The sequence below is a fragment of the Chenopodium album genome, chromosome 8, assembly GCF_948465745.1.
Source record: "Chenopodium album chromosome 8, dcCheAlbu1.1, whole genome shotgun sequence".
Taxonomy (NCBI): Eukaryota; Viridiplantae; Streptophyta; class Magnoliopsida; order Caryophyllales; family Amaranthaceae; genus Chenopodium; species Chenopodium album.
In genome coordinates, this window is record NC_137841.1 from 66,418,572 (window position 1) to 66,431,520 (window position 12,949).

At 33.8% G+C, this 12,949-nt stretch overlaps 2 protein-coding genes across 2 annotated transcripts; one reads left to right on the forward strand and one right to left on the reverse strand.

The window, feature by feature from the left end:
- The first annotated feature begins 495 nt into the window (after positions 1-495).
- Positions 496-3,214, forward strand: LOC145556318 (uncharacterized). Its single transcript, XM_081617969.1, has 2 exons — positions 496-2,457; positions 2,572-3,214. The coding sequence occupies exon 1, from the start codon at positions 693-695 to the stop codon at positions 2,394-2,396; it is 1,704 nt and encodes a 567-aa protein (XP_081474095.1). The 5' UTR covers positions 496-692; the 3' UTR covers positions 2,397-2,457; positions 2,572-3,214.
- A 6,395-nt stretch (positions 3,215-9,609) lies between these two features.
- Positions 9,610-11,214, reverse strand: LOC145556319 (uncharacterized). Its single transcript, XM_081617971.1, has one exon. The coding sequence runs from the start codon at positions 10,818-10,820 to the stop codon at positions 9,780-9,782; it is 1,041 nt and encodes a 346-aa protein (XP_081474097.1). The 5' UTR covers positions 10,821-11,214; the 3' UTR covers positions 9,610-9,779.
- Positions 11,215-12,949: the final 1,735 nt, after the last annotated feature.

Here is a 12,949-nt window from a genome sequence, read left to right on the forward strand (position 1 = left end):
TTTTTTTTGGCCGGAATTCTTAACTCAGTACCCAAAAGCAAAGTAAAAATAATTGAGTACCTAAACGGTGAAAAAAGGAAGAATTGAGTACCTGATTTTGTGCTTAACTCACAAAGTATTATTTATTTATTTATGTTGTGATTGGGCTAACAATTTTTAAGATTGGGGATCATACTTGGCACAACTTTTATTGTGTCAAGCGCACATTTAGTGCCATGGTCAGTATCACAGTATGTATGATTGACGGTCCATTATGCCAATGCCATGCGCAATTCGGCAATTGTCTCAAGTTATGTTGTGTTTTGGATTAATTGGATGCCGGTAGTGGTAATTAAGATTACACTTGATAATGAGTACTCGTTTTTGATACCCTACAACAAATGGGGGAGAAATGAAACCCAACCACCAATAACTGATCCCCAAATCCGAAAATGTTGTGTGTTGAGTCGGGTTTTGGTAGTCAGTCCTTGTGCCGATCCTGCCCTTGCTCAATCCCAACCTCCCAGGCCATTAACGAATGGTAAACTGGCTGTTTATACAACTGCCAATCTGCCTTAATCAATTCACCAAATTGCACGATCGCCATTTTTGATTTTTTGAGCATTATTACAGCATTGAAAGAAACCCAATCTCATCTTCACAATTCTTCCTTATTATTCCTAAAAATTACTGCAATTCCGAAGCTTACAACAATGGCTTCCAAGACTCTAACCAACCAATTTCTCTCCAGATATTCCTCTTCTTCTTCATTGGTGACCGCCATAACCAAAACCCTTCAAACCGTCAAACCCAATTTCCCCTTCATCCGTAAAAATGGACCTCTAAACATCCCAAATCTTTCCCAATTTTCCCCCTATTTAAACCCTAATTTAGTCGTCCAAGTAATCAACAATCAATCAAACCCTTATCATGCTCTCGTCTTCTTCGACTGGGCTTCTCGCCCAAATCCAAACCCCACTAAATACTCTCACAACTTTCATTGTTATGTCGCAATGGTTGATCTTCTTCTATCTCATCGTCTCTTTTCTGGTGCTACCCAGTTTCTGGAATCCCACAAAATGCTCTGCGATTTCATGATTGCGAAGATGATCAGAGCTTTTGGTGTTGAGAGCAATCTTCGAGGCGCCATTGATTGGTTTTATCGAGCTAAAATGGTGGAAAAGGATGGTAATTGTATAAAATCATGTAATAATTTGTTGAGTGTTTTGGTTAAAGCTAATCGGGTTAAAATGGCTGCCGCCATTTTTGATCAGGTTATTGCTGAGGGTGTGATTAAGGTTGATGTTATTACTTACACGGCTATGATTCGAGGGTATTGTAAAATTGGAAGAATTGAGGATGCACATAAGGTGTTTGATGAAATGCCTTGTAGACCGAATAATGTTGCTTTTGGGACTATGTTAAGTGGGTTTTGTAAGAAGGGTATGATGGTTGAGGCGAGACAAATTGTTGATAAGATGCTTATGAGTCAGGATTGTTTGCCGAATGTGGTTTCTTATACTACATTGATTGATGGGTATTGTAAGAAGGGTGAGATGGAGGCAGCGATGTCGTGTTTAGATGAGATGGTTAAGCTAGATATTGCACCGAATTTGATCACTTATAACGCGATTGTTAATGGGTTTTGTTTGCTTGGTAAGGTTGATGAGGCTAAGAAAATGATGACTAAGATGAGGTTGGATGGTGTAAAGGATGATGTTGTCACGCATACGAGTTTGCTTAAGGGGTTTTGTGTTGCTGGGAGAATAGATGAGGCTGTTAAACATTTGAAGGATATGAGTTCCTTAGGTGTAAATCCTGATGTTGTAGCATATGGGGTACTTGTAAATGAGTATTGTAAGCTGGGAAAAGCAAATGACGGGATTGCTCTATTGAGGGCGATGGTAGCTAGAGGTACTTGTCCGAGTGTTAGTAGTTTCAATGCTGTCTTACAAGTTCTTGTAAATAGAGGAGAACTCAATGAAGCTGTACTTTTCTTGAAATGGATGCCTGAAATTGGTCTTGTTCCCAACTTCCTGTCGTATTATACTGTTATATCTAGTCTAAGTAAAACGGGGAGTAGTGTTCAACTAGTTGGGGAACTTGTAGATTGTATGCTTCGAGATGGTCATCAGCTTGATCATAAGACATACAGTTGCTTAATAACTATGTACTGTAAGAATGGTGAATTGGAGAAAGCAGCTCAAATTCTTAGTGATGCTATGAAGGACGGAAATGTGATTAATCTTGACACTTTTGCTGTGTTTGTGGAAGGATACTTTTTAAAGGGAAATAGCTCTGAAGCTGAGCAAGTTGCCCTAGAGTTGATCAAAAGATCTCCGGCCAATGTGACAGATGATTATCAAACAGTCTTAAATGAGCTGAAATGTAAATACTTAGATGCACCCAGTCTGTAACATTGTTTTGGGCTCAAACTGACTCATGATCACTTTGCTCGTGGCTACATACGCAAGGAGAGTAAGAACTGTGCCGACTGTCTGCTATTGTTCGACTGTGCTATAACTTCTTGTTGGGTGGTTGAGAAATACTAATGCCCTTAGCCGATTTTGCTTGAATGGAATGCAATTGCAGGGGTAGAGTAAATTTCTGTTCAAGACTAAAGAGCATACGAAAGGAAAGGCTGGGAGAAGAAAGTAGCAGTTGAGCAGATAAAGTCATTGTTGTTTCACCAGTTCTCAATCAAAATTTAACTAACATTATGCTCTGAAGCAGTAGAGTTGAGGATTTTGCTTTCTAACATTTCGTCATTTGTTTGGACTTCCTAATAGTTTTATACAGAGTATGTGTTACCATTGTGATACACACTGATTATTAAATACAAAGTACTAGAATTTGTTTGTGTTTGCACCAGATATACTTACTGCTAAAAGTGTGCAGCAGACACTGGATAGAGTGGCATGATATGACTAAGAATTGCATTTTTGTTTCAGCTATTAGCGATGGACGTTCATAATTAGAAATAGTATTAACCAAAAATCTATTGGTAATAGTCTAATAGTGACAGATTCTGTAGATTTCAGGTAGTTTAAAGGATCTCAGTACTTTTGATGGGTTATGAAGATATCAGTCAATTTATAAATTTCAGAAAGGATTTCTTCTGCAGTAAGTTGCAGTTTGGGAGCTCTCTCTTATGATCCTTCCTTTGTATTTGGCTATGGCAAACAGTTATCATGCTACTTTATCTGCTATTCAATATCAACATTTTGTAGTCTCATACCCCTTAGGGCTTTATCCCCTCCAAAAGAAGAAGTTCACTTCTCTGTTTAACACTTTCTAATTTAAATCAAGTTAATTTTTTCAAATATTCCAAATTAGTATACGTGACTAATCGACTATTAATTTCTGACAAAGGAGAACATACTTGAGGGCTTCCGAGGAATTTGGTACTAAGGAATAAAAATATAAGAGGGATAAGAAATTAAGAAGGGAGTATAAAATAATTAAAATTAGGGTAGTTTCCTACAAATTTTCTGTATAATAATTATTTTATACCACTTTTAGAAAGAAAAAAAAAAGGGAAAGATTGGGTAAACAGTTTTTGCCCTATATTGACAAATTGGCATTGCCCATTAAGGACTCTATAACCTTGGTCCAAACACTATAAATAATCTATTATAACTTATAAGTGCAAATTTGGAGATAACATTGACATGAACATAGACTTAAAGATTAAACTTACAAGTATATACTACGTATTTATATATCTTGAAGACAAATTGGTTGTTGGTGTAAAGGTGTTGGGATTACACTTGGTAGAGAGGACCCGTGTTCGACCCCCTCCCCCCAACAACAATGGGGAGGGGACCAGACCCTAATTACCCAGAACTGATCCCCAAATCCGAATTAGTCCAAAGGGTGAACCGGCTAGAACACCAAATATTTGAAGAGTCTCCCACAACATTCTTAATTCCTTCTATCAAGTTCAATATGCTCCAATAAAATATACTACAATACTTCAGTTTCACATTACGGAGTAATTGCAAACAAAACGGACATTTTTACAAGATATAAAAAATTTGTTTATTGCAATGACAAATGTGAAACGTATGAAGTAATATATATTTTCATATCATTCTTACTTCCTTCTATCCAAGTAACCAACTTTATTATTGATTTTCTATTAGTTTATCCTTACTAATCACTTTAGGTAATTATAATTTTTCTCCTAATTATCTTATTTGGTTGTCATCTATCGCTGTTGTACTCATCTGTCTTGACTCTATTCTTGGTACAGAATTGAAGTGGTGGTTTTGGCTCATTTGGGGAAGGGCTATTCTTGTGGACACTTCCTGAAACCAATTCTTATATAATTGTAATTATAGGTAGTTTATTACAATTATTAATCAGATATTCGTTGATCTAGATATGGGACCATGCATTTAGCACAAAGTACATAAAAATCTTGTACTATAAATAATAATATTACAGAGTGATCAAATTTTTATTAGTGTTAAACTTCCTAATGTTGTTAGAGAAAACACTATCACATGATACGTGTTATATTCGTCTAATTTTAAACTTCATCAATTTTTATTTATTTTTCAAAGAAATTAAATACATTGAAATTCATATACGGAGTAGTAAATTACGGAGTACGGAGTAGTAACTAGCTCAACGCCTCAACTGTATTGATAATTTGTTCTTCCCACTAACAAAAAGTATTTCATAAATAATCTAAAATTTGTAATTAAAAAATTAATCCCTCCATTCTACAATACATGAGACATTGAACTTTTTTCACTATTCATATATTAGCTTTTGATCATAATTTTTTACTAACATAATAAAAATATATTTTATTATTAAATATGTTATTAGATAGGTATAATTAATATAAAGTTTCATAATACTCCGTATAATTTTAAAAATAATTTCATTAATATTTAATTATGTGTATACTTGTATATACAGTGTAAAAATAAAGTCAAATTAGTACATTGTCATATGTATAATGTTAACTGTGTCATATATTGTGGGAGAGACGGAATACAATTTTACAAGACAAAGAAATGGGTTGGGCACTTGGGCCCATGGTTGTTCAATTGTATAGCATAGCTTGTTTTTTCCGTCGACCACTCTGTAAATTGCAACTTGCATAGTTTGTGGGACGTAAAACTATGACAAGTCGGTAGTCTCTCGGTACATATTACCTTTGTTTTTCAAATTGTCACATATACTATACAGTATACTAGTATTATTCTTTGTATTATACTTCGTACTCCGTACTATTAGCAGTACCAATAACCATCAATTCAGTGTACTCCCTCATTTGGCAAATAGTTCATATTTCTTGATCATGTCATTGACCATTAATTTACAAATTACTCCAAGTATAATCATTAATTAGTAGGTAAATGTGGGTAAAAGTTATCTAGACCACTTGTGTTTCTTTCTTTCTCAAAATGATTAGTTATTTGGTTTAACTCAAATGTAAATTCATGCATGAGACATTTTTATATTATTGAAATGGAAAAATGTCATATCATATCTCATTAATAGGTCAAAGTTACATCTGATTAGTAGTATGTGAATTTAAATGTCATCAGGTAAACAAATAGCCTAAATTAAAGAGGTTTTTTTTTTTTTTTTTTAATGATATTACAATGTCGTGCTTTTATTCGTTTTTTTTTTAATTAATTAATTTATTTATTGTATGTTTCTAACTATCATCAATGTGCTTTTATGATAATATTTATGCGTATATTAAATATCATGTTCTTTTGTTCTGTAAATGTGTGCTTTTATTGCAACAAAGTGCATGCAATTGGGTGTATATCCTGGTATAAGTCATTCATATTTTGTATAATCGTATTTGATAGAATATAAAACATATTCCTGTGCCTCAACCATCAAGTTAAGCTTTTGGTTGAGTTGGTCCTTTAACATGGTATCAGAGCCAGCGTGACATAAAGGTCACAGGTTCGAATCTCATCCACGCCCTTCCTTTAAAGTGGAATTAATTCGCGTCGGGTATGAGAGGACCTGTGCTGCATCCACATTTGAAGCCCAAAGAGCCTTTCATGTGAGGAAGAGTGATAGAGTATAAAACATATTCTTGGGCCTCAACCATCAGCTTCTACAACCAATGACATCTTGTAATTCCTCTATATATCTGTTTAAATCTAAATATTGTAATGATTGTTAAGTTATTTCACATTAATTTGCACAACAATAATATTGAATAAATTAATTATACAATCAATACCCAAAAAAAAAAAAAAAAGACAGAAATAGGCTCAAGTTGTCTAAAGTAAATTAAATAAAGATTACAATCAATTATGAAACCATATGTCACTTTATACTTCCTTCGTTACACATTATATGCAACAAACCTTGTTGCACGTTTTCCAAGACAAATTTTGTTAATAGGTGATTAACAAAGTAAAGACTTTGTGATTAAGGGTAGGAGAGATAAAGGGGGAAAATTAATCAACCACCACTACCACCCACCAGCAGCAACATCCACCACGCCCACCACCCACATCTACCCACACCCCAAAACCACCACCACCTCATCCCGTTGTCACCATCTCACCACCACCAGTTCACCACCCCATCCAGTCTCATCACCATAACCACCCAAAATCCACTCCAGACAACTCGCATCAACCATGAAATTGCAAAATCCACCACCCGATCGAAATCGCGGAACCCCACCACTTGAGTGAAATCGCGAAAACCCACCACCTGAGCAAAATCGCGAAAACCCCACCACCACCCTCACCTATCTTACCCACCACGATCTTTCACAATCGATCCATCTTTCACCAAATTTGCTTTAGATCTGAGATTTCAAGCTTACTCAAATTCTCCTTTTTCCTAATCAATTACCCACCATGCACGATCCTTTTCTCTGAGCGACTTTGAGAAGGGTAGAAAAGGTGGCAGCGGCTCTGACGCGGAGAGGAGAAAACGGCGGCTCTGTTGAGGGGAGGAGAAAGTGGCGGTGAACTTCCCGGGAAAAGGGGCGGCGATCAAATAGAGTGGTGCGTGGTTGTGGTGTGGTGGGTGTGAGATCCAAAAGAAGAGAGAGAAAAGTGGTGGCTGAGAGGGAGGAGAGAGACAACGTGGTGGTGGTGTTGGTGGTAGATGTGGTTGTGAGAGTAGAGAATGTGGGTTAGGCTTGAATAATGGATTAACTAATTTAGATTAATAGATTAATAACATGTGATTTGATGTGTTTATTAAAGCTAAATAAGGGTAAATTGGTAATTATGCATAAAAAATTTTTACTAAAAGAGGAAAGTTTTAGTTTGTTGCACATAATATATATAACATCCATTTTTGGAAATTATTGCAGATAATACGTAACGGAGGAAGTAGATATCATTGTATATGCTCATATATCGCGTGCATATAGAACTAGCTAGCTAGCTTAATATTCATTATTCAAAATTGTCACTAGGTTCTTGAATCTAAGGTACCAGTAATCATAATAAATAAGTGGTCACTTTTATTGTTATCTGAGAACGATTCTAACCCAATGTGATTTTTACGAGTTTTAATATAAATAAGATAAATTCTTCACAATTTAACTTTATATATGGGGATTAAATTGATTTTCACTAAAATTTACCGATTAAGATTGTGAATATTATTTGTAGAGTGGATAAGGGTTTAGCTATATTATATTTATTACATACCCTATGCACCTGAAAATGTAATCCATGTAGAACATAAAAAATAAAATAATGTAATAAATAATTTTTTTTATTTTTTTTATAAAAAAAAAAAAAAAGCCTCCTTTTTCAGTCATAAGTACATGATTTATATCAAATTGGAGAATGTGGGCAAAAGGTATTTTAATGTCTGCTATGGAGTACTTCCTAAAGTTCCTAAGGATAAGGTGATCTTATGAAATTTTCTGAGGAAAATGCCCACTGTTTTTCTAGACAACTTATGACGAGCCAATGTATTTTATTTGGTGCCCCTAGATTTACACTGCACTTATATATCCTCAATTATATAAAATAAAATTATTTTAATAATAATTTCATATCACATAAGATAAGGTAAAGCCGAACTAAACATAGTCTCATAATTACTCATGTACGTATAAATATTCGTCTAGATTAAAGACTGTTAATCTAAATCAAGGTTAATGTATTAGGATATAAATCATACTTGTAATGTAATTACTAATATAATGACTTATTGCTAAACTTTAATTAATATTCATATCATACTTTAATATCTTCAACTCAACATAAGATAAACTAAAAAGTTTATTTAAAGCTAAGATTAATAGATAGAGATGAGACAAGTAGGTTTTGATTAATTTTATGATATTATGGATACCAATAAGCTCTATTAAAAGTCCTGTCATTTTACATTAATATTTTGTACAGAACACTAGCTGCTGGCTAGCTGCCATGGTGTCCCTCCAATTTATCAAGAGTTGGAATAAAGAGCTCGTGTCTCTTTTACATGACCCAAAAATCCAACCAACTTGTACACTTCTTGACTCCTCATTCTCCAACCTTTTAGGCTTTAGAAAGTTCTGTATTTTCCTTCACAAAAATATGAGAAAATAAGACAAAATTAATTAAGATTGTGATTTTATTTTTTGGTGCTCATTGTAACATAATAATACATTGGTGAGGAATTGGGATTAATTGTCCTACATTGAAGTGATGAATTACTTTATTAATTTTTCGCTGTCGCGTATATTATCTAATAATTTTGGGATATTTTTTATTAGGCTTGGAAATTACCCTTGAAAGTTTTAACTTACCCACTTGATATAGAGTATTCTTAATTTCTTATACAAGTATTCTATATTACAAATTCTAACTACATTTGTCGCCTCTTTCAAGTTTTAATAACATCCAAATTCCGATATTTTGAAAGTGGTTGATATGACAAACAATAATAGTCTATATAATTATTGCTCCATAAATTTTGTACGGAGTATTATTTGTCTCTATGGATAATGCTAATCGATGCACTTAAGTTAAAGTAACACGTTAAAGGGTAATCATGATAAAATTAGGTGTACAATAGCAATTCAATTTTTTTTTTTTCGAACGGAGAAATTCAAATTACTCTTCATTGAGACTTGTATTATTTTTAATACAACAAAACATTAAATAATACAGTACTACTTTAAGTGATGTGGTGAGATAATTTAAAATGAAGTACCCTTAATTCTTTGAAAAATATTATTAACTTATATTCCAAGTAAGTAATTATTGTATGTAAAAATAAAAAATAAAAAATAAATTTAATTATAAGTCAAAAGCTTCTATATAAAGCTTAAAATATCTATTCTTGAATCTTCTTGATAAAGATGGAAACCAATGACCATATCATGGTGGTCATGTGATACTTCCAAGTTCTCAGAAGTGCGCTGTTTAATGCTAATTAAACAATGTATGTATTAAGATAGAAAGATTATGTCTTATTAGTTTAACAATGTATCAATCTCAAAGCTCAAGTTGATGTATGTTAATCATATTACTAATTAAAGATTAAAACAATGACAACATTGTCTTCTCCAATGCAGTGTAAATAATGACATTAGAAATATCAACTTGAATAGCTTATTAGTAGAAAACCTTATCCATATCTAATGTGCAACAAAGTGCATGCTAAGATTATGAAGAATAATTATAACAACAAAGATTATTACTTCAATTAACCAAAAGATGGATCACCTAATATGTACATTACACTAGAATATATACAATATTCCAAGCTTTGAGGTACACTTTTTATTCATTTCCTCTATTACAAGAAAAAGTAAAGCTTGGAAAAATCCTAATCTAATCAAACTAAAGTTAACTAGCTTGGTGTTTTGTAGACAATCTCTTAAGCAACTCATATGTAGTGACCATAGTAGCAGCAGACATAGACATTGAAGCCCATCTTGGACCCAACCCTCTATAACAAGCTGCAAACCCTCCTTCCTTGACCAAATCCCTAACCGTCTGCGCCACCGTAGGCGGCCGGGCTCGGGTGTTTCGGTCCGCCTCCAAGACTTGCAACCTAGTCTTGATGGTGTCAAGGGGCATGGTAAACAATGCTGAAAACCCACTAGCTAATGCAGCACTTACACCTTGAACACCTACCATACACAAAGGGTTTGGGTCTAAAATCTTGCCATTTTCACAATTTTTCTCATCATTTTTCCACTTACATTTGTAACAACTAATTCCATCCCAAATTAATCTGTAAGAAACAGAGTAAGAACCCCACCAAACTGCACTAGAAGGTGCATATGTTAGAGCAGATATACCAAATCCTCTGTATAACCCTCTAAATCCATCAACACTTAAAATTTTTCTAAATGCATCAAACCCATTTGAGTAATTTGTAGTGGGTGAACATGAAAACCCATTTTTGGGAAAGTTTCCTTGAACCATGAGTCTTTGGCTCACAACATCAACTGGGGTCCAAACTAGTTGAGCAGCCATTGATGCACTTAAACCAGCTGCAGCATTAGCAATAGTAGCTGATGAAGTTTCAGAGAATCCAACTCTAATACTTGCTTTCCCAATATTACTCTTGGTCACTTCAAGGGCAGCCATGTATAAGGCTCGAGCCGGGATTGTACCCATTAGAGAGGTTCCAAACCCTCTGTAGAATGATCGAGGGCCTTCCTGTCTGAACATCAGGAAGGCCATCTTTGAACATGGTATCGGAGCCAGATTGACCTGTTGTCGGGTTTTTAACACGACAGCAGGGTACAGAGCCGCCGATACCCCTGAAAAAAGGGCGGCTCCTAAAACGAAGAACCTAGATTTGTCAAGCATGTGCCAATCTACATCAGCTGGCAAGCGGATTTCCCTAGATTCCTCTTCAACTGCTCCTAAACTCATCTTTGAAAATACCCCACTTAGCTCAATTCAAGTACAGTAAGAATAAATCAAATCTCAATCTCACGATGCTTTAATTGAACAAATTTTGAATAAATCTGAACTGGGTATAGGAAAATTTTGTTTCTTTGAGGAAATTTATCAAACAATTGGAAGGCAATAAGATTAAACACTAAAAACACCCCAGAAAATCAAGAATCAAAGGAGAAAAAAGAAATTTGATTCAAATTAATTTCATTTTTTTTAAATGAATGATATGCTAATTTGGGGATCTGAGTATTGAAGGTTGAATCTGAGGAGAGAGAAAGTGATGATTGAAGAAAGAAAGAAAGATGATAAGGAATTGGCGTCAGCTGAGAGCATGAAAGTGAGCTGAAAAAAGTGGCTTTCAAATAAGGATTTTATAGAAAGTGGATAAATACGTGTAGGTTGATGTTTGGAAATACTTCACTACTCTGTAATTTAAAAATTAAAATTAAAATTAAAATAAATCCAAAATTTGCCTGTGGAATGGGAAGACCTGTGGTACCAAGTTTTAGTGGTTTTTTAGTTCTCAATTATGAACCATTGGGCAGAGCAATTGGGTATTTAAATTCAATAAATAAATGTTTTGGATTTTAACTATCACTATTAGACCATCATCACTTATTATATAAGAATTTATACTTCCTCTATTCTTTTTTTATTGCACCATAGGAGGTTGACACAAGATTTTTGGTAGTGAAAAAAAGGATGAGGGAGAAAGGTAAAAATACAAGATTGCCCATGTGATGGTATACATAAAAAAAAATTAAGTGTTGAAAAGTAAGGGCTTGTTCATATTTACTTATTTTCAATTCAGTTCAGTTCAGTTCAGCTCCAATCAGTTCAGTTCAGTTCAGCTCAGTTCAGTTTAGCTCTTAATTTCAGACAGTCATCACTTATGGTATAAAATTTATACCATAAGTGATGATTGTCTGAAATTATTCATTTCAGACAATCATCAGTTCAGCTCTTAATTTCCCTCTCTCATAAAATATTCATTTCAGCTTAGTTCAGTTCAGTTCAGTTCAGTTCCAATCAGTTCAGTTCAGTTCAGTTCAGCTCCAATCAGTTTAGTTCAGTTCAGCTCCAATCAGTTCAGTTCAGTTCAGTTCAGCTCCAATTAGTTCAGTTCAGTTCAGTTCAGCTCAGCTCAGTTCAGTAAATATGAACAGGCTCTAAGGGTATATTTGGTATTTATTGTGTAAACACAAGTATTTCTTTTCCTAAAATAGAAATGGTGCAATATTTGTGATACTTTCTTAAAAGGCAAGTGGTGCAATATTAAAAAAACGAAGGAAGTATCATTCGTCTCTCTCTACCACTTTCTCACTCTTTCAGACAATCATCACTTATGGTATAAAAATTTATACCACCCCTCTCTCTCTACCACTTTCTCACTCCTCCACATCATTTATACCACAATACAATATACTTTCTCCAAAAATCACCCCACCCATGGTATAAAAAAAGTTTACCAACACACTTTCTCTCTCCTATGTATATGAATTATGCACTTAATTAAATTATAATTATATGTTGTTTTATGTTGAAAATAACTAATTACTATTTATAAAGTTAATTAAAAAAAATAAACAATTTAGGTAGAAAAAAGTAAATTTCAAAAATATATAAAACTATATCAATATGGGTGTCTATGTGCATGTCTTGAAAAATTATGAACAATGGTAATTTTTTCATAATTTATGACTTTATAATTTTTTTCTTAAAATGCAATTGAAAAAAAAATAAATAAAAGATGTCTGACAACCAGGCCACATGGCGTGACCTGGTTGGTTCATGTTTCACGTGAAACGAAGCATTTGATGGTATAGGTTTATGCCACCAAGGTAGTAAAAATTTGCAACTTTTGGATGAATATTTACACCGTGATATAAAATTATACCACTAGTGTTGATACTCTCACATCATTTATACCACAATATAATATACTTTCTCCAAAAATCACCCCACCCATGGTATAAAAAAAGTTTACCACAACACTTTCTCTCTCCTATATGTATTAATTATACAATTAATTTAATTAAAATACAAGAGATTTCTTTCGTCCCCCTCCAAACCAAGACCAAAGTTTGGTCTTTAGTGTTCTG

Excerpts from the sequence above, each read along its gene's own strand:
- LOC145556319 (XM_081617971.1), bottom strand. The coding sequence starts at position 10,820 with ATGAGTTTAGGAGCAGTTGAAGAGGAATCTAGGGAAATCCGCTTGCCA.
- LOC145556318 (XM_081617969.1), top strand. The coding sequence starts at position 693 with ATGGCTTCCAAGACTCTAACCAACCAATTTCTCTCCAGATATTCCTCT.